This window comes from Ailuropoda melanoleuca, chromosome 12 (genome assembly GCF_002007445.2).
Source record: "Ailuropoda melanoleuca isolate Jingjing chromosome 12, ASM200744v2, whole genome shotgun sequence".
NCBI lineage: Eukaryota > Metazoa > Chordata > Mammalia > Carnivora > Ursidae > Ailuropoda > Ailuropoda melanoleuca.
Window position 1 is genome coordinate 56,044,394 of NC_048229.1, and position 22,767 is coordinate 56,067,160.

Genomic DNA, 22,767 nt, shown 5'->3' on the forward strand with positions numbered 1-22,767 from the left:
CGGCGGTTAAGCGTCTGCCTTCGGCTCAGGGCGTGATCCTGTATTGTGGGATCGAGCCCCACATCAGGCTCTTCCGCTATGAGCCTGCTTCTTCCTCTCCCACTCCCCCTGCTTGTGTTCCCTCTCTCGCTGGCTGTCTCTGTCTCTGTCGAATAAATAAATAAAATCTTTAAAAAAAAAAAAAAAAATTAAGATATGAGAGGTGGCACCTGGGTGGCTCAGTCAGTTACACTTGATTTCAGCTCAGGTGATGATCTCAGGGTTGTGAGATCAAGCCCTCAGTGCTCAGCATGGAGTCTCCGTGTCCTTCTCCCTCCCCCCTTTGCCCTTCCTTCAGCCCATGCAGGCGCTGGCTCTCTGTGTCAAATAATAAATAAATAAAACCTTTAAAAAAAAAAAAACAGTGACTAAAAAAATGATGTGTGGTACACAGCAAATGCTTAAATAGTAATTGCATAAAATTGTTAAGACACACTCTGACCCACCCAGCTTTCAGAATTTATCCTAAGGAATCAATCCAAATAAAGGAAAAAAGGGGTGTCTTCACTAATGAGGTGCTACTGGATTTGTTTCTTCAAAAAGATGAGAATTCCAGAATTTAGAATGACTTAAAGGGCGCTGAAATTCAGATTGAGGAGATTAGATTTTGTTCTCTACTGAAAGGACCCCTGAAGGTATTAGAACAATGAACTTAAACACTATAATTCATCAAGCAGCATTAATTGCAATAAGCCCTATAAGCACACAAAGCTGTTATTACAATGTACCATGGACACTGAAACACATGAAAAGAAAAAAAATCTACTAGGAACTGAGTAATTCCACGAACTGAGCTTTTCCATTAGAAAGGAAAGAAGAGTGGCCCAAGCTTGAATTTCTAAGAATTTATCCTACAACTAAGCTAACACACACATGTAAAAACAATGTTAAAACAGCACTGACAGGGGGCGCCTGCGTGGCTCAGTCGTTAAGCCTTTGCCTTTGGCTCAGGGCGTGATCCTGGCGTTCTGGGATCAAGCCCCATATCAGGCTCCTCCACTGGAAGCCTGCTTCTTCCTCTCCCACTCCCCTGCTTGTGTGCCCTCTCTCTCGCTGGCTGTCTCTATCTCTGTCATATAAATAAACAAAATCTTTAAAAAAAAAAACAAAAACAGAAAACCAGCACTGACAATAGCAAAAGCAAAAAATAAAGAATATAACCTAAATGTCCATCAACAGTGAAATAAATTATGATTCATCCATATAATGGTTTCCTATGCAGCCTTAAAAGAAGAAACCTTTTATGTATAGGAATAAGCAACAATTTTTCTTTTTCTTTTTTTTTTTTTTTAAGGTAGGCTCCACACCCAATTTGGCTCAAACTCATGACCCTGAAATCAAGAACTGAATGCTCTACCGACTGAGCCAGCCAGGCACCCCAAGAATACTTTCTAAGATAGACTGGTAAGTTAAAAAAGAAACAGTGACACCTGAGTGGCTCAGTCAGTGAAGCGTCTGTCTTCAGTTCAGGTCATGATCCCAGGGTCTTGGGATCAAGTCCCACACGGGGCTCCTTGCTCAGTGGGGGGGAGCCTGCTTCTCCCTCTGCCCCACCCCCTGCTTGTGCTCGCTAACAAATAAATAAAACCTTTAAAAAAAAGTAAGTAAATAATAAATTAAAAAGAAACAATCAAGATATAGAAAACTATCATATGCCAACATATGAAAAAAGAACAGGAAGTATTTTACTATTTTTTTTAACTTTATAGAAATAGTTTTACTTAACATGATTCAGCTTTGTCAGAATAATATTTTCCTATTTTCTACATGCAAGTATCTTTGGAAGAACAGTTAAGAAACAGCGGCAGAGAAAAATGGGTAGTGGGGGTAATCAGGTTAATATATTATCTATTTTAAATATAAACCTAGGGTGCCCAGGGGCGCCTGGGTGGCTCAGTCAGTTAAGCATCTGCCTTCGGCTCAGGTCATGATCTTCAGGTTCTGGGATTGAACCCCCACCTAGGACTCTCGGCTCAGAAGGGAGTCTGTTTCTCCCTTCCCCTCTATCGCTCCCCCCCCACTCGTGCTCTCTATCCCTTTCTCTCTCAGATCAACAAATAAAATCTTTAAAAATAAATAAAAAATAAAAATTGAACTACAACCTCTATATACACACCCCAAAAACAAGGAAAAGAGAAAAAAGTTCCCAAACAATGCTTAGATTTAGCTCAAATAATTAGGCACCTGTCTTTCATTTAAAAGCTTGTACTTATGTACTATCTACCTTATATAACAACTGTAATTTATAATGCAGAGAAAGGAGAATTTTTTTAAATAACGTTTATGACAGGAACTGTATTAGGTGCTCTTCTTAACTTCATTTAATCCTAACAAGGATACCAGACAAATTCTATATTTATCCTTATTTTGTAGATGAGGAAGATAAAGTTCAGAGAGTTACCTGTTGTCACACAAGTTTTAATTTAATAATATATACAACTGTAAGTATGATGCTCCATTTATTGACGAGAAGGGGGTACCATCATGACAATTAAGATATAGTATGTTATTTAACTTTCATAAAGATTGAATGAAATGCTTTACAAGTCAAACCTATATTTGAGAACGATTTTTTTTTTAAGATTTTATTTATTTATTTGACAGAGAGAGAGACAGCCAGTGAGAGAGGGAACACAAGCAGGTCGAGTGGGAGAGGAAGAAGCAGGCTCCCAGCAGAGCAGGGAGCCCGATGTAGGGCTCGATCCAAGGACGCTGGGATCACAACCCGAGCCGACGGCAGATGCTTAATGACTGAGCCGCCCAGGTGCCCCAAGAATAATTTTTAAAAATTGAGGGGTCAGGGCACCTGGGTTGTTCAGTCAGTTAAACGTCTGTCTTCAGCTCAGATCATGATCTCAGGGTCCTGGGATCAAACCAGCACTAGCTCCCTGCTCAGAAGGGAGTCTGCTTCTCCCTCTCCTGCTGCTGCTCCCCCCTGCTCATCAGCACCCTCAAGCCCTCCCTCTCTCTAATGAATAAATAAAATCTTTAAAAAATAATAAAATTGGGGGGATCAATGACAAAAAAAATTGGGGGGCAAAGGATTTGAACTGACATTTCTCCAAAGATGTGTTTGTGTATAAATAAGCACATGAAAAGACGTTCAACATCATAAGCTACATTATCGAAACAATGAAATACCTGTTCACGCCCACTAGAATGGGTATAAAGAAAGACATAAAATAACAAGTGTTAGTGAAGATGAGGAAAAATTGGAACCCTCGTACACTACTTGTGGAAATGAAAAGTGATCCAGCGCTCTAGATAAAGTATGACAGTTCTTCAAAAAGTCAGAGTTACCATATAACCCAGCAATTCCATTCTTTGGTATATACCCAAAAAACTGAAAACAAATATCCATCCAAAAACTCATAAACAAATGCTGAAAGCCAAACTACTCAAAACAGCCACAAAATGGAAACAAATTAAATATCCAACTAACAGATAAACAAACTGCAGAATATTTAGAACTATTGTTCACTATTATAAATAATATTCATACAGTATTATTATTACTCATAAGAAGGAATAAAGCACTGACACAGATGCCATCCAACATGGATGAATCTTTTTCTTAAAGGGAATGTGGGGGGTGAGGGAGAGAATCTTAAGCAGGCTCCACACCCAGCACAGAGCCCAACAGGTGGCTCAATCTCACGACCCTGAGAGATCATGACCTGAGCCAAAATCAAAAGTCAACACTAAACTGACTGAGCCACCCAGATGCCACAAAAAGATGGATGGATATTGAAAGCACCGTGCTAAGTGAAAGAAGGCAGACAGAAAAGACCACATCTGGTATGACTGCATTTAGATGAAATGTCCAGAAAGGCAAATCCATAAAAGCGGAAAGATAAGTGGTTGCCAGGAGCTGGAGGGAGGACATGGGAGAGCAACTGCTAATGGATTCAAGTATTTCTTTTTGAGGTGACGAAAACATTCTGGAGTTAGATGGTGATGATTAAGTAACTTTGTGAATCTACCAGAAACTACTGAATTGCAAATTTTATAAGGGTGGGTTTGACAGTTTATGAAGTGTATCTCAATTTTAAAATGCAGATAAGGAAAAAAATGAGACTAAACCAAATCAGGTATTTCGTAATTTTTATAGAAAAATTTAAATCTGTGACTCCTTTAAAAAAAAAAAAAAGGACTGGGATAAAATCTCTTTTACATATTAAAGCCGAGGAGAACTTTCTTTCTATTGCATACTCATTCCTTTAATGGTACTTGTTTTCTAAGTTTACTTACATGCTGTATTTCCTGCTGGCTGGCTCGGTAGTTTTTCTTGGTTAAATTGTCCACCAGGTAGCTGATTTGAGACAAGGCCAGCGAGAGCGAGTCAAGATTCATTGCTGGTTGGGGCGGAAGCAGGCGGCCGAGCCCGGCGCAAAATCACCATTATTCCCCTTTAGTCACCTCAGAGGCAGGTTAATGCTTTCTTTGTAATTAGCCTATATCTGATGTCTGTACAGTGTCTTCAGTTCTTCTTTACCAGGGGTATTACTCTGTTCTGAAACATGGCACCTGTTTTAAAAAAAGAGAAGAATAAAGATCAGATTTTTAAATTAGTTTATTAGGGGAACAAGAGTTAAACAATCACCTCTCCAACTTAGTACCTGAAATACCACTAAGGACTCAGAAAAAATAAAATTAGTATGTCTCAACCACTAATTACAGAAGATGCCAAGTCTGAAAATTAGGTATAGGGACAGTATAAAAAGAAAATACCACCACCCCGCCAAAAAGTTGCAGTTTAGCAAGACAACCTATAATATCTGGATGTCTATTTTATCTACTTCAAAATGATTATGTATAATATACACTTTAGAAACAGCAGGAAAGTACTTAAAATTAGGGTTGGTGGAAACACTCATCTGACATCTTCTGTTCCTCTTCCCACAACATCTACAACCTATTTATAAGATCCTATATATTAACTTTTACTCCTTACGTACTGCTTCAGAATCAAGATAGTTTGATCCTAGAGCTGTACCTTAGGGTACATGTTTTAGGTATCTGAATAGCTGTCTTAAAGGCAAGCAAGGGCTTCAGGACACAAATTCCTTCCCACATTGTTGAAAATTTTACTAGGAAGATTTAGAAAGGGAAGCCCAAAGCAGAAAATGACAGAATGCTTATCAGTTTAATTCCAACCGTGGCCTGAGTCAGAGGAACTATTCTGTATTACAAAAAGGGGGAGGGGGGGACCCACAATTTTTTCCTACAATTTCACCAAGTACTGCTGCTGAAACACAAAAATCTTTGAAAACAAGGAGCTGAACTTACGCACAGCTTTATGTTCTGAAATCAGCTCATAATTTCATTACAATCAGAAAATTCGCAAAGATTAAAAGACCCTTTTAACACCTTTACGTTTAACAATTTCTAAATGAATTAGAAACACTACATTGTTTTGTTCTGTTTCATTTTATACAAAGCAAAAGTTCAATCCTCCACATGCTCCCCAAGAAAGAGGAGAAGCTTGAAAACATGCCAAGATATTTTCTGTTCATTCTAAAGTAATAACGTGTGTGAAGTTAAAGACAAGTTGAGTTTCTATCTATCCATTACACACAGCTAAACTTGCCTGCTATAAATCTTAAAGAAGTTTTCTTCATGTTCTGGTCATAGCATATTTTCTGTATCAGACAAGTAAAAAATCCAAGTTTGAGGACATACTACAGAAGGAATAAAGGCAAAGAGAGGACTCACCAGACTGTTAACAACAGTATTAAGTGTACAACCTTTCCTGAAATTCAAATTGGCAATACTACAAAAAGTGTTTACTGCACTACCCTTTAACCTATAATTCCACTATTAAGAATGTATCTAAAAAAGAAAAAAAGTATCCCTCCATATATATGAGGTCTTTTTGCCTCAAGAACTCAAAGGGGGGGAAAAAACCCCAAAACTAAAAGACACTGATTTTCAGGGAGGTCTATCTCAGCAAAAAGAAAGAGTTAAGTAGAATGATAAAAAGTAACTCTTCAGGGGCACCCAGGTGGATCAGTCAGTTAGGCCTCGACTCTTGACTCTTGATTTCGGCCCAGGTCGTATCTCCAGGTTGAGAGACTGGCCAGCGACAGGCTCTACCCCCCCGCCCTCAGCAGAGTCTGCTTGAGATTCTCTTCCTCTGCCCCTCCTCTGGTTCACATGCTCTCTCAAATAAATGAAATTTTTTTTTTTACATTTGCTGTCTCGTTTTTTATTATAAGTTAGTCACCATACAGTACATCATTAGTTTTTGATGTAGTGTTCCATGATTCATTGTTTGCATATAACACCCAGGGCGCCACGCAACATGTGCCCTCCTTAATACCCATCACCAGCCTATTCCAATCAAATAAATGAATCTTAAAAAAAAAATCATTTCTTAGTTGAGTCTAAAGAAAGTCCTAGACTATACAATTAAACTACAAGACTTTGTTGATAGAAATCAAAGATGACAAAACAAATGGAAGGACATTACATTAATGGATTAGAAGAGTTAATACTCTTAAATGTCCACAACACCCACTCAGTCAGTGAAGCATCTGACTCTTGATTTCAGCTCAGGTCACACTCTCAGGGTTGTGAGACACAGCACCGCATCAGACTCTGCGCTAAGCATGGTGTCTGCTTAAGATTCTCTCTCCCTCCCTCCCACTCCAAAACACAATAATTCAATAATTTTAATTTAATAATAGTATATTATCAATATAAATTTAATAAATATAAATAAATATAAAATAATAAAATTTAATAATAATAAATTAAAATAATTTTTAAGAATTTAAAAATTAAAAAAATTAAAATGTCCACACCAGGGATGCCTGGGTGGTTCAGTCAGTTAAGTACCTGCCTTCAACTCAGGTCATGATTCTGGGGTCCTGGGGCCAAGTCATCAGGCTCCCTTTCCCTCTGCTCCCCCCTTTCATGCTCTCTGTGGGAAATAAAATCTTTTAAAAAATTAAGAAAAATAAAAATAAATAAAATGTCCACGCCACCCAAAGCCATGTAGATTCAACACAAACCCTATGAAAATTCCAATGGCATTTTTCACATAAACAGAAAAAAAAAACACCTAAATTGGTATGGAACTACAAAGATCCTCAAGAGCCAAAGCAATCATGAGAAACAGGAACAAAACCAGGGATGCCTGGGTGGCTCAGTCAGTTTAAGCATCTGCCTTCGGCTGTGGTCATGACCCCAGGGTCCTGGGACCAAAGCCTGTATCAGGCTCCCTGCTGAGCCGAGAGCCTGCTTCTCCTTCTCCCTCTGCTGTTCCCCCTGCCTGTGTGCTCTCTGGCTCTTACTTGCTCTGTCAAATAAATAAATGAAGTCTTAAAAACAAAACAAAACTGGAAGCATCACACTTCTTGATTTCCAACTGTACTACGAAGCTACAGCAATTAAAACAGTACAGTACTGGCATAAAAACAGACCCACAGACCAAAAGAACAGATTAGAGAGCATATACAGTCAACTAATATTTGATAAGGGAGACAAGAAAAACCAATGGGGAAAGGATAGTCTCTTCAACAAACGGTGCTGGGAAAACTGGATAACTACATGCAGAAAAATGAAAGCGGGGGCGCCTGGGTGGCACAGCGGTTAAGCGTCTGCCTTCGGCTCAGGGCGTGATCCCGGCGTTATGGAATCGAGCCCCACGTCAGGCTCCTCTGCTATGAGCCTGCTTCTTCCTCTCCCACTCCCCCTGCTTGTGTTCCCTCTCTCACTGGCTGTCTCTATCTCTGTCAAATAAATAAATAAAATCTTTAAAAATATATATATATATTTTTTAAAAAAATAAAATTAAACAAAATTTAAAAATAAACTCTTTAAAGAAAAAATGATACGGAAACAACCTAAGTGTCTGTCAACTGATGAATGGAAAAAGATGTGATATATACACACACATACACACACACACGCAGGAATGCTTTTCACCCATGGGGGAAAAAAATAAATACTGACATCTGTGACAACACGGATGGCCTTGAGAACATTATGCTGAGATAAATCCGACTGAATAAGACAAATACTACATGATATCCATCATTCGTGGGATATTAAAAACAATTCAGAAACAGAGAACAGACTGTGGTTGGGGGGGAACGGAGAGGGCTGGTGGTGGTAGTGGTGAAATGATGAAGGTGGTCAAAGGTAAACTTTCAGTTATAATCATTAAGTCCTAAGGATGTAATACAGGGTTTTAGAGTAAATCTTAAAAGTTCTCATCACAAAGAAAAAAGAATTTTTTCGGTAACTATGGGTGGTTGTAGATTTGTTGTTGTTATTGCTGCGGCTGCTGTTGTTTTTAAGTAGGTTCCAGGCCCACGGTGGAGTCCAGCATAGAGCCCAAAACAGGGCTTGAACTCAAGAACCTTAGATTCAATACCTGAGGTGAGATCAAGAGCCGGACACTTAATCGACTGTGCAACCCAGGTGTCCCTGGATGGTGGTAGATGTTACCTAGATTTATAAGAGCGATCATTTCACAATATACAGAAATACTAAATCATTCTTTATGTTGTACACCTGAAATTACTATAATGCTCTACGTTGACTGTATCTCAGTAACAAAACAAATAAAGGATTTAAAAACCAAACTCAAAAAAAAAAAAACAGAGTGAAATGGTAGTTACCAGGCAATAGAAAAATGAGTGTTTAAGAGTACAAACTTGCAATTTGTAGATAAATAAGTCCTGGAGATCTAATACACAATACAGTGATTATGCACAACAAAACTGTATTATAAACATTAAACCTGCTAAGAGACTAGATCTTAATTGTTTCCACCACTAGAATAATCATACAAAGTGAAAGAGGTGTTAGCTAATGCTACAATGGCAAATCATATTGCAATATAAATGTTAACAAATCAGTATGTGGCACACCTAAACTTATAATGTTCTATGTCATTTATATCTCAATTAAAATGCCCTAGACAGAAACAATGATACCCCAAAAGCAGTATACCCATTTAAGTCCTGAATCTTCATTTCCAAATACTAAAAAAAAAAAAACCAAAGGTTCCTTGGAGAAATGACTAATTCCAAGAGTTTGGATAAGGAAAATAGAAGATGAGTTTACATAATGCTGTGACAAAAGGAAACACTCAAAAATCTGAGGGTGATATGTCAGAAAGACACAAGAGCCAATAAAGGCAGTCTCACTTAATTGTGGATCAATCTGAGCATCAAAAAGGGACTTATTATAAGCAATGACTGCATAATTTACCCCAAATGCAACATCTTTTAGAAGCGGCAGCAAAACGCAAAATGCAAAATTATATGCTTACTACCAATCAATATACTCTAAATTCTTAATTTATCACATACATATCCCTTTTGGGCACACTTGGGTGGCTCAGTTGGTTAAGAGTCTGACTCTTGGTTTTGGCTCAGGTCATGATCTCATGGGTGTGGGATTAAGCGCCAAGTCAGGCTCTGCACTCAGTGGGGAGTCCGCTTGAGATTCTCTCTTATCGCCTTCTGCCACTCCCCCAACTCACTCGTGTACACACACACATGCTCTCTCAAATAAATAAATCTTTTTAAAAAATGTTGATTCAGGCAATAATCATCAATACCTAAAAAACCTCACGTGAAAGGTTGCTGGCACAGTTGCACACTACTACCCAACAAATTACCTAATTGCGAAAGGAAAAAATGTCCCTTTACAATACAGCTATGGCAGTCACTATCTTAATCAAATGAGTAACCAAATTTATTACTATGGTAAAACTGCCCAACATATGTGCCTGCTGATGTGTTGCAATATGAAGTTATCACCTTGATGTATTCTTGCCAAAAATGATTAACATAAACCTAACCATACTTCTGTATCTATCAATTCCCAGGAAATAAAGAGGTAAAACCGACAAATTTAAACTACACGAGATCCTATTAGATAAATCCAAGTACTGGTTCATTCTACCTAGGTCCACCACCCTGCACTTGTCAAAAGGATAGCAGGGAGAGAAAAAAATGGGATCTGTTCTGATTACAAAACTAAAACAAAAAGCATAATGTGAACCTTAATCAGACCTTGACTCAAAAAAGTTATAAAAGATGGGGTGGCACAGTCAGCTGAGTGTCAAACTCTTAGTTTTGGCTTGGGTGGCGATCTCTGCGCTCAGTACAGAGTCTCTCTGGGACTCTCTCCCTCTCCCTCTACTCCCCCCCCCAAATAAATAAATAAATCTTAAAAAAAAGTTGTAAAAGATATTCTTGAGGCAACTAGAGTTTTATAAGAGTATTTAATATTTTTAGCTATAGTGTGGCTATGCAAGAATGCCTTAAAAATGTGTTAATTTGCAGGAGATACATCCAAGTGTCTGGTATCAAACCAGTAAAAATATATGAACAGGGATGGGCAAAATGGGTAAAGGGGAGCAGGAGGTACAGAGTTCAAGTTATTTAATGAATAAGTCACAGGAATGAGAGGTATAGCATACAGAATCCAGTCAATAATATGGCAATAACGTTGTATGGTGACAGATGGCAGCAACACTTTTGAGTACAGATAACATGGAATTGTCAAATCACTACGTTGTACACCTGAAACTAAAGTAAGCCTGTCAACTATACTTCAATAAAAATATATGAATAACAGAAAAAATAATTATGATAAGATGTTAACTGTTGAATCTAGGAAGCAGTTATGTGGCTGTTCACTGTACTATTTTCATTTTTCTGTACATGTGAAATTTTTCTTAAAACTGGGGATGGGGGATATGTATTTTATAACTTAAAGCAGGGATTACAAGCATGTGATGTGATTTCCAAAAACTTTTTTTTTTTCACTATTTTATTTGAGAGAGAGTGAGACACCACGAGCAAGAGGACGAGCAAGCAAGAGGGGCAGAGGAGGAGGGAGAGAAAGAATCTCTGGCAGACTCCCTGCGCCAGACTCAGGGCTCGATCCCAAAACCAGGAGATCATGACCTGAGCTGAAATCAGGTATCAGACGCTCAACTGACTGAGCCAATCAGGTGCCCCAAAAAACTGACTTTAGACTCAATTGTATTTTAGGTTTTTAAGACTATAAAGTAATTTTTACAAAATGAAAGTTTAAGTAGCAATTTTTTAAAAATCCAAAATTCAAACCCACAGGGCCAGCAACTACACATAACACAAGGCTAGATGAACAAGCGACTGAACCTCTATGCACCCCCCCATTCGTAAAAATAAGGCCTCATCTAAATCAGAGCTTTCCCAAAAGAGTAAATCTTTAATGGGTAGGAGGTAGAGCAGAGAGATAAGAATCGTTTCCAACCCCTCAAGACAGTCTCTTAGATTGCTCCAGAGAGCAGCTCAAACTAGTCTACCCTCTGATAACATCAGATGAATAGGAAGTATCGAGCACAAACACAGTGGATGAGATGCTCTATCATCTAACATCCGCTTTAACAGTTCGCTGAAAACTGAGCAGCTGTCAATCCTCCATGCAACTACTGGAGAAGTTTACACATGCCAAGTAGTATAGCCAGGCTGACCAAGATGTGACTAACTTGTCCAGAGTGATAATATGGAAAGGTGAGTGGTAGGTTCTTGAGAGAAGGAATTAAAACTCTTAAATCTCTTGTCTTCTCTGTTTTGGTGACATGCGACATAGCTGTAATGGCTTACGATGTAAGATGTATACAAATTATCATATTAAACATTCATCATTAGTTTTACATGATTATTTTTACTGTTGGGCTCAAATACATTCACAAATTTTTAAAACTCGGATCATCGTATTTTATCCAAAAAAAAAAAGAGCCATCACATTTAAATATTTCAATTTTGGGCTGCCTGGGTCTCACAGTCAGTTGACCGTCCTGACTCTTGGTTTTGGCTCAGGTCATGCTCTCATGGGTCCTAGAACTGAGCCCTGATGTCACCTCCACGCTCAGCAGGGAGTCTACTTGAAGATTTTCTCCCTCTACCCCTCCCAGCTGCTTGAGCATGTGGGTGCTCTCTCAAATAAATAAAATCCTAAACAAAAAACAAACAACCAAAAAAAAAAAAAAACAAACCACTCTCCCTCTGCCCCTTCCCCGGCTTGTACACTGTCTCACTCTCTCTCAAATAAATAAATCTTAACTATTTCAATTTTAAGTCTCTGAATGGATCTAAAAATGTTTTAAATATATCACCTTTATTACGCAAATGAAATTTCTCTTTGATGATGACTGTCAATAATTTGGAGATCATTAAAATGTATGTAGGCTTTTCAAGAATAAAACTGACATAAACCTGATTGCAGAAACAAGCTCAAATTCATTAAACTATGAAGGTATTTTTAATTAGAAAAATTTACTATTATCATCCCTTGTTTTATCAGGATTGTATAAAATGTCCAAAATGATCTCCTTCCATTTCACTCCAGGATACTTTATAAATACCTTCATTTGCTAAAATGGCACTCCTATTAATTCTTGGAGCCTGACTCCATGCCATGTGAATACCTTAGGTGCTATAGAAAACAAAAAGTAAACACTATCTCAAAGGGCTTAATAGAATAAATACAGATTTTACTACAGTGCTATGCAACTAAGGCAACTGTAAGAATTGGGAGATGGGTGGGTGCCTAGCTGGCTCAGACAGAAGAGCTCGTGATTTTTTAATCTCAGGGTTTTGAGTTAGAGACCCATGCTGGGTGTAGAGATTCCTTAAATAAATTTAAAAGAAAAAAACACCTGGGAGATGGGAGAGAGACCTTTTTAAAATGCTGACTCCTGAGTACTACCCTACACCAACAGAATCAAAATCCTTGAAGAAAGAATACAGAATATTATATTTTAAGCATACTGTGCAGGTTATTCTTACGCATTTTAAAAATTGAGAACCACTAAACTTACTAATAGCTCTGGGAAATGTTTTTTAAAAGTATACCAATAAGCGTCTGCCTTTGGCTCAGGTCATGATCACAAGGTCCTGTGATCCAGCCCCACCCAGGGCTCCCAACTCATATATATATATGTGTGTGTGTGTGTGTGTGTGTGTGTGTGTGTGTGTGTATACGTGTATATGTATACATATGTGTGTGTACGTATATGCGTATGTGTATATATGTGTGTGTGTATACACACACACACACACAAATAAATATACACACACACCCCAAACCGGGGCACCTGAGTTGCTCAGTGAGTTGAGTGTGTAACTTCGGTTTTCGTCATGATCCCAGGTTCCTGGGACTGAGCCCCGCATTAGGTAGTCTGCTTCTCCCTCTACTCCTTCCCCGCCGCCCCACTCCTGCTCTATTTATATAAATAAAAAATTTTTTTAAAAAGTATATCAAACCTCAGTGCAATCTCTACTAAGAAGACAAGGAAAGCCCTTCGCTTTTTTTCCCCTTAATTTACAGTTGGGCCAAAGATAGCTCTGTAAATAAAGGCAATTTGGTCTCCCACTGCACTGAAGCCAGCAATCTTGGTATTATCACCTAACTTGCTCTAGGTTTAAATATCAACAGGTACTTTAAAAGCCAAGTAAGTCAGACCCAAGGCTATCAGTTTGTTAAAACTCCAACTTCCAACATTAAAAATATATGGGGGGGTGCCTGGGTAGCTCAGTCAGTTAAGCATCTGACTCTTGATTTCAGCTCAGGTCATGATCACAGGGTTGTGAGATCATAGGGCTCCTGCTGGGCATGGAGCCTGCCTGCTTAAGATATGCTCCCCCTCTCCCTTCACCCCCACCACCGCTTGCTCATGCTCTCTCTCTACAAATAAAGAAACATATAAATATAGATATAGATATATAGATATAGATAGATATGAAGGGGCACACGGCTGGCTCAGTTGGTGGAGCATGCAACTCTTGACCTTGGGGTTGTAAGTTCGAGCACCAAGGTAGGTATACAGATCACTTAAAAATTTTTTTTAAATGGTGAACAAATACTTAAGTCTACTAATATTACAATCTGACCTTGAAAATTCTCTTCCCAACTCTGAAAAGTAGCATTCCAATTTAGAAGAACTCAAGCTGAGCAATCTCTCTTCTCATTTTCTCCAATTATAGAAATGCTCTACATCTGTACTGTCCAATGTGGCAGCTACTAACCACATGTGGCTACTTAAAATGTGGCAAGAGAGACTAAGGAACTCAGCTTTTTAAAAAATTATATCTAAAAAATAAAAATAAAATTTTATCTAATTTTAACTAACCTTGGCATAAATTTAAAAAGCCACATGTGGGTAGTGGCTACCATACTTGACAAAGTTGTAAACTCCTAATGACCCATATAAATCATGAAATTTATCTTATTCTAGCACCCAAAAACAACCAATATCAATTTTCCCAGATGCCCCACTTTTCCCCCTTGGTTTCCTTAAAAGAGAGAGCTCACTACTTCCTATGGAACTCTATGATCAACCAACCACCAACTCAAAACAAAATACTCATCCCGATATTTAATATTTCTTCAAGAGGCAGGGATTCTAGATTTACAGTACATAGCTCCAACCCATTCATCCAAATGCTGGTTCACTTAATAAAATCTTAATTATTGGGTACAAAACAGAATAACTTATCCAAGTATAATCACAACAAATACTTAAACAGAACTGTTCTAAGCAATTTACATGTATTAATTTAAACCTGACAACTCTTTGTGAGAAAGATATTATCCCAACTTAATAAATTAAGAGGGCGGCCTGGCAGGCTCAGTAAGTAGAGCATGTGACTCTTGCTCTCTGGGTTGTGAGTTCAAGCCTCACTTTGGACCTAGAGCTTACTCAAAAAACAAACACACACACAAACACACACACACATATATAAATATATGAAAAACGCTGACTTGCCATTACTAATAGAATTTTAAAGCCAGTAATTTTTTTTTAGAGCAGGGAGACAGACGGGGAAGGGGCAGAGGGAGAGAGAGAATCTTAAGCAGGCTCCACGCCCAGCACGAACCCAGACTCAATCTCCCAACTCTGAGATCACGACCTGAGCCAAAATCAAGAGCCAGTTACTTAACCAACTGAGCCACCCAACAGGGGCACCTGGGTGGCTCAGTCCATTAAGCATCCACCTTCAGCTCAGGTCCTGATCCCGGAGTCCAGGGACAGAGTCCTGCATCGGGCTCCCTGCTCAGTGGAGAGCCTGCCTCTCACCCTGCTCATGCTCACTTTTTCCCTCTAAAATAAATAAAATCTTAAAAAAAAATAAAATAAATAAAAACTGAAAAGTAAGAACAAAAGCCCTTGTATTGTACCTTCAAAATCATAAAGTCTAAATAATTGTTTTAATACCAATTCCTAAAACAAACATACCAACCCTGATATTTCCAACCTTACATGAAGGATGAATAATAAGAGTTTTAGAACTCTAAAGCCCCAATTCTGCACTGAGTACTCAGGAGTCATCTTTAATTCATTCCCTTTTCATCCAGAAAACAACTATTTAAAATCGTATCATGTGAAAATGGCCTAAATATCCATTAAAAGGGCACTGGTTAAGTAAATCATAAAAAGGAGTATTACGCAGTAACTTAAAAAAGGAGTTAGAAGGATTGGAAATTATCTATCGGGAGGAAAGCAAGTTACAGAACAGCATTCTACATATATATGTCCTTATATGCAGAATATCTAGAATGATACAAAAATAACTATCTGAAAAGACAGATGAAAGCAGCTAGGAAGGGAATTGAACTTTTTTCCCCTTACTGAAACAGAAAAGTAATTTAAGTAAAATATCAGGTCAACAAAGTTTTGCATATTCTAAGATTCTCTATACAAAATCCCTTTCCATGGAGAACATTCACCTCATTCACTGAGCAGAAAAGAGTTAACACAGAAGGCCTGAGACTGCTATCCTTAGATGTGCCAGGTTAGCCCTTGACTGGTGTAAGAACTTGATTTTGGGAAAACTAATCCCCACTCCCAGAACTAATTAAGAGTGACTCACTGTGCCTAAACTGTACCCAAAAATGTGGTTTATGCTGAACACCTGCCTTCCCTCTGAGAACCTTGAATTTTAGTATGTGGTAGGCAGAAGGTGCCCACATGACAAGTCCCCAGTAACAATCCTAGGCACTGATTCTCTAACAAGCTTCCTTGCTAGACAACATTTCACACACATGTGTTGTCACAATTCCTTGCTGGAGGAATTAAAAGTATGCCCAGTATGACTCCACTGGGAAAGGCACCGGGAAAGCATGAGTCTAGTTTCCTCAGACTTCACCTCATATGCCTTCTCCCTTTTATTTTGCTCTGTGTATCCTTCTGCTGTAATAAATCACAGCCCCAAGTACAACCTCCACACATTAACGCTGCCAGTGGGCAAAATGAAATGTCTTCTGGAGGTAACTGAGACCAAATTTGTGGCTTTCTTCTCTCCTATGTATAGAACCCATTTCAGACTTCTGGATTCTATCATAAAGACATCCTGGGGCCGCCTGGGTGGCTCAGTCAGTTGAGAGACTGCCTTTGGCTCAGGTCATGATCCTGGGGTCCTGGGATGAGTCCCACATCAGCTGCCTCCTCAGCAGGGAATCTACTTCTCCCTCTACCCCTCCCCTCGGCTCGTGATCTCTCTCCCAAATAAATAAATTCTTTAAAAAAAAAAAAGACAATCCTGGAAGCTACATGGATTGGTTTAAATATATTTTAGGGAATAAGAGAGTAGGAGAGAGGGGCGCCTGTGTGGCACAGTGGTTAAGCGTCTGCCTTTGGCTCAGGGCGTGATCCGGCGTTATGGGATCGAGCCCCACATCAGGCTCCTCAGCTATGAGCCTGCTTCTTCCTCTCCCACTCCCCCTGCTTGTGTTCCCTCTCTCGCTGTCTGTCTCTCTCTCTGTCGAATAAATAAATAAAATCTTTAAAAAAAAAATCCCTTTACTTAAAAAAAAAAAAAAAAGAGAGAGTAGGAGAGAATAGCTACATGCTCACCAAATCTGTTTCCTCTTCCTGGCTAAACAGTTAGATTACGTTTCTCAGCCTCTCTTGCATAGGTGTGGCCAAGAAACTAAGTTCTAGCTAAAGAAATGTAAGCCAAAAGTGATACCAGCCACTTTTTGGTCCGTAAAACCTCCTACTCATGACCCTCTGGTTTTTTCACCATCTGCCTGTTAAATGAAGAGGACTCCCTCTAGAGAAATCCAGTGCTGCAAGATGGAAGGAGGCTGTGTTCCTGAATTACTGCAAGGAAAGCAACCTAATGAACACTCTCAATGAAAGTTACCAAATATAAATGTCTACTCTGTCAAGCCACTGATATCTCAGGGTTATTTGTTACAACAGTAACCTGCTTTGCCTACTAACAAAAGACCGGATCAGGAAAAAATTTTTAGAAGCTGGACGCCTGGATGGCTCATTCAGTTAGGCATTCAGCTCTTGATTTCACCTCAGGTCATGATCTCAGAGGCCTGAGATCAACCCCCACGATGGGCTTCCCCGCTGAGCACGGAACCTGCTTAAGATTCTCTCTCTTCCTCTCCCTTTGCCCCTACCACCCCTGCTCTTGCTATCTCTCAAATAAATAAAATGTTTAAAAAATATGTATTAGAGGGAAAGAGAAGTGAACACATTCAGGAGGGAACTGCAACGACTCTGAACTTGTGTGAATAAACAAGAGAAGTAAACCAAAAGAAGAGTCAAATACATTTCCACTAAGCACCTGGGCCCCACTTACTTCTGAATGAAACAACTGAGAACAGAAAATTTACATGGCAAGAAAGAAAATGAGGAATTCTATTTGGGACATATCTGGATTGACACATACAGATGAAATCCACTGGACAGTTGAGAATTACAGCCTGCAGCACAGCAAGGGTGAATTGCGAATAATAGATCTGGGAGTCATCAACATTTAAAAGAGACAGCAGCGGGGCGCCTGGGTGGCACAGCGGTTAAGCGTCTGCCTTCGGCTCAGGGCGTGATCCCGGCGTTATGGGATCGAGCCCCACATCAGGCTCTTCCACTGTGAGCCTGCTTCTTCCTCTCCCACTCCCCCTGCTTGTGTTACCTCTCTCGCTGGCTGTCTCTATCTCTGTCAAATAAATAAATAAAGTCTTTAAAAAAAAAAAAAATAAAAAAATAAAAGAGACAGCAGAGGGGCGCCTGGGTGGCACAGCGTTAAGCGTCTGCCTTCGCCTTCGGCTCAGGGCGTGATCCTGGCGTTATGGGATCGAGCCCCACATCAGGCTCCTCTGCTGTGAGCCTGCTTCTTCTTCTCCCACTCCCCCTGCTTGTGTTCCCTCTCTCGCTGGCTGTCTCTATCTCTGTCAAATAAATAAATAAAATCTTTAAAAAAAAAAAAAGAGACAGCAGAGAACTACAGAATGAAAATAAGGGTTTTAGAATCCTAAAGAAGCTTAGCATTTTAAAAATGGATAGAAAAAGAGGAACTTGGGGCACCTGAGAGGCTCAGTCAGTTAAGCGTCTGCCTTTGGCTCTGGTCATGATCCCAGGATCCTGGGATCAAGTCCCACATCAGGCTCCTTGGAGCCGGCCTCTCCCTCTGCGCCGCCCCATCACTCATGAATAAACAAAATCAGAAAGAAAGAGAAAAGAGAGAAAGGGCAAAGGGAAAGGAAAAGAAAAAAAGAAAAAGAAAGATGGGGCGCCTGGGTGGCTCAGTCATTAAGCGTCTGCCTTCCGCTCAGGAACGTGATCCCACGAGCCCTGCATCAGGCTCCTCCGCTGGCAGCCTGCTTCTTCCTCTCCCATTCCCCCTGCTTGTGTTCCCTCTCTCTCTCTGTGTCAAATAAATAAATAATCTTTTTGAAAAAGAAAAGAAAAAAGAAAAAGAAACTCAAGAAGGGAAATGAAGAGTAGCCAGAGAGGTAGAAGAAACTCAGAATGCATATAATCAGAAGCCAAGCTCTACTTAGTGGTAATTAAGTAAAACCTATGAATGGACAGCATCCCTAAAGAAAGCTCCAAGGACGTATCTTTGGCAAATATCCACTGTGACAGGCAGCCTCTAAAATAACCCCAACAATCCCTGCCTAATATGTCTATCCTTATGTAATCCCCTCCCCTTGGGAGTGAGATGGACTTTTAAGTGTGGCTTCAAAAGAAGAAAACAGTCATTTCCAAGATTAAATTACAAAAAGACTGACTTCTGCCTTGTTCACCTCTCTTTGAGCCTGTGCTCCAAGAAAAGCAAGCTGCCATGCTGTGTGTAACCCTATGGAGAAGTCACACATGTCAAGCAACAGCCAGCAAGGATTTGACGCCTGCCGAACAGTGAGTGAGCTTGTAAGAACTCTCCACCCTTCAGCCTTGAGATGACTACAGCCTGTGGATACCTGCATTGCAACTTTGTGAAAAACACAGAGTCAAAAGCAATTAGCCAAACTGTGTCTGTGAAATAAAGAACAAGAAAGTTTTAAATGGCTGGATTTGGGGGAACTTTGCTATACCACAGCTGATAATACATCCATATTCTATGAAAACCGTGGGGGAGAGATTTTTAAAAGGTATAGACAGTTGTCAGGGGTGCCTGGGTGGCTCAGTCAGTTAAGCATCTGACTCTTGATTTTGCCTCAGGTCATGATCTCTGGGGTTGTGGGATCAACCCGTGATGAGCTCTTCATTGAGTGGGGAGTCTTCTTTTTTTTTTTTTTTTAAAGATTTTATTTATTTATTCGACAGAGATAGAGACAGCCAGAGAGAGAGGGAACACAAGCAGGGGGAGTGGGAGAGGAAGAAGCAGGCTCATAGTGGAGGAGCCTGATGTGGGGCTCGATCCCATAACGCCGGGATCACGCCCTGGGCCGAAGGCAGACGCCCAACCACTGTGCCACCCAGGCGCCCCGAGCGGGGAGTCTTCTTGAGATTCTTTCTCCCCCTCTCCTGCCGCCCCTCCCCATGCACCCCATGCACTTGCTCTCTCTCAAAAATAAGTATTTTTAAAAAATAAAGGTATAGCTGGCAGTGTACAAAAAGTATATAGGAATTATAAATTATCAGAATTAACAACTAAGTAATCATTGATAACCTTCAAGAGAGGAAAGTTAGTGGTTACCAGGAGGCAGGCCAAGACTCCTCCGTAAGTCAACAATGCATCAGATAATAAGACCAGGGTCTAGCTCAAGTCCCAGCCTCTCCAAAATCTCCCAAACCACTTCAGATCATCTACAGGCTAATCTGGCTCTCTTCCCCTTCAGTATGTATGATGCAATATAAAATTTAATCACACTGCTCACTATTGTTTTATGTGTATTATCCTTTACATCAGCTCCCAGAAACATGCCTTGGGTTTATTCCACAGCTCTTCCTCACCATCACTGCCAACCAGCTTTGAGGGCACTGAAAACATTCCAGAACTTGATAAATCCAACGCCATATCAATTTCTAATTCCCTAAAATACAATTTGACTACACATAACAGCAAACACCATGTAGCCAAAGTTTGGGAAAGTTCTTCCACCTTCATCACCCATGAAATGGAGATAATTTTCCATAATCTCATTTCAGGTGAGTCTTTTTTTTTTTTAAGTAGGCTCCATGCCCATGGCCAGCATGGAGCCCAATGCAGAGCTTGAACTCACGACCTGGAGAGATCAACACCGAGCTGAGATCAAGAGTTGGACGCTTAACCGACTGAGCCACCCAGGCACCCATAGATTGGTTAGTCTTTAACTACAGAAGAATCTCTACTTACATGTCACTAAGAAAGTTTACTTGACAGTACTTTTGTTAGAACATGATACATCCAATTTCAAAGACCATAAATGATGACAATGTTTAAGATCAGTGAAAACACTATTTCTTTTCTTTATGTAGTCTTCTCACTTGTGACATGGTAAAATTAAATTTTAAGTAATTTGTGATTTACACCAATAGTAATTCATTCTAAAGTAAACAAAATAATGCCGAAAACAAATCTTCCTCTAGAGGTTATTTACTGTAATAAATTAGAGGGCAATGTAATCTCCAAAAGCATTCTGAAATGTGTAGGAGTGGAAGAGTCACTGGCACTCAATGAGAATTAAAAATTATATAACACCAAAGGACAGCACCACTAAAAAAACAACTATCCCACCCAACCACCAATAGTGCCCTTGCTGAGCAAATGGCTTTTGCATCTATTCTCTGCAGGATGAGCCCTAGATGTGTGAACACCTCAAGTCTGGCTTTCCACAAAGTTAACACAAAGCCAAGCACAACTTAAAATTCATCAGATAGTAAGAAATAGTATATGACTATGTGAAGTGGCTACCACAACTTATCACGGAAACAGTTTATGCATTTTTATTATATGTATTAACCCAAATATTTATTGAGTACTTATCATGTGTCAGGTATTTGAATACATCAGTAAACAGACATATATATATATTCCTGCATTCCCACTAGAGGTGAGAAATAATAATCATAAGAAATAATGAAAAGGGGCACTTGGCTGGCTCAGTCAGTAGAGCATGTGACTCTTGATCTCAGGATTATGAGTTCAAGCCCCACACTGGGAGGAAAAATTACTTTAAAAAATGAAATATAGGGGCGCCCGGGTGGCTCAGTCATTAAGCATCTGCCTTCGGCTCAGGTCATGATCCCAGGGTCCTGGGATCCAGACCTGCATCAAGCAGGGAGCCCACTTCTCCCTCTCCCACTCCCCCTGCTTTTGTTCCCTCTCTCGCTGCCTCTCTGTCAAATAAATAAATAAAATCTTTTTTTAAAATTCAAAAAATTTAAAAAATGAAATATTAAAAAATATATATGTTAGGAGATGCTAAGTATTATACAAAAAGAAAACAGCAAGGTAAAGTGAACCAAATAGGGAGACTGGAGGGTTGCAATTAGTGTAGTGGTCAGAATGAGCTTATTGAGAAGTCTTTTTTTTTTTTTAATTTATTTGACAGAGAGAGAGCCGGAAAGCACAAGCAGGGGGAGCAGCAGAGGGAGAGAAAGAAGGAGGCTTCCTGATGAGCAGGGAGCCCAATGTAGGACTCAATCCCAGGACCCAGGCACCATGACCAGAACCGAAGGCAGTTGCTTAACCAAATGAGCCACCCAGGTGTCCCGAGAAATAAGTCTTGAGCAGACTTAATGGAGTTGAAGGGTTTAGCCATGCACACATCTGAGAGAAGAAATGTTCCAGGCAAAAGGACTGGTCAGCTGGTGCAAAGGCTTCCTAAGAGAGTGCACGGCATGTGTGTAAGGCAAAGCAAGGACACCAAGGGTACTTGAAGGAAACCTACTGGGGGCAGGGGGGTAAATAGTTAAGTTGGAGAGAAGGAGGAATACATGAGGAGGTACAGGGCAGAGTTAAATCCTGTAAGTAATGAAAGGACTCTGACTTTTACTAAAGACAAATGGAGAATCAACAGGTGGTTTTGAACAGGATGACATGATAGGACTTTCAAAACATTAAGAATCACATTAGATGGTCAACTGAGAAACTACAGGGGACCAAGGGTAGAAGCAAGGTAGATAATAATACCACGTTATGAGAGAATTAGTCACTGAAACCCAAACACAGAAGACCTCTACAAAGCTTTATACCAATATTCCAAAACTAAGTTAGTATACTAAGGTATCGTACCAATGTTTTGCAGTTGCCAGAAAACTTGAGCGCTTAATGATTGGGCATAACTAAATACAAAAGTATTTTTACATTTTATATTTGGACAAACTCAAAGCCTGCAATCTTTGGCACATTTGTCTGTTTGAAAAGAGAAGAAGAATAATTTTTTTAAGATTTTATTTTTATTATTATTTATTTAGAGAGAGAGGCAGACAGATGGGGGGGGAGGGAGAGAGAGAATCTTTTTTTTTTTTTTTTTTTTTTTTTTTTTAAA

The 22,767-nt window shown here is 39.6% G+C and overlaps 1 protein-coding gene across 7 annotated transcripts in view; it reads right to left on the reverse strand.

Moving 5' to 3' along the window:
* Positions 1-22,767, reverse strand: part of CNOT1 (CCR4-NOT transcription complex subunit 1) — a 104,507-nt gene that overhangs the window by 73,774 nt on the left and 7,966 nt on the right. For 6 of the 7 annotated variants that reach the window (XM_011221848.3, XM_011221886.3, XM_002912277.4 and 3 more), the window contains exon 2: positions 4,291-4,566. In XM_011221848.3, coding sequence (XP_011220150.1) covers positions 4,291-4,392 — 102 coding nt within the window. In that variant the 5' untranslated portion in view covers positions 4,393-4,566. Of the gene's footprint in view, positions 1-4,290; positions 4,567-22,767 lie in introns of those variants that run through there. The other variant, XM_034638793.1, reaches the window with a different exon arrangement.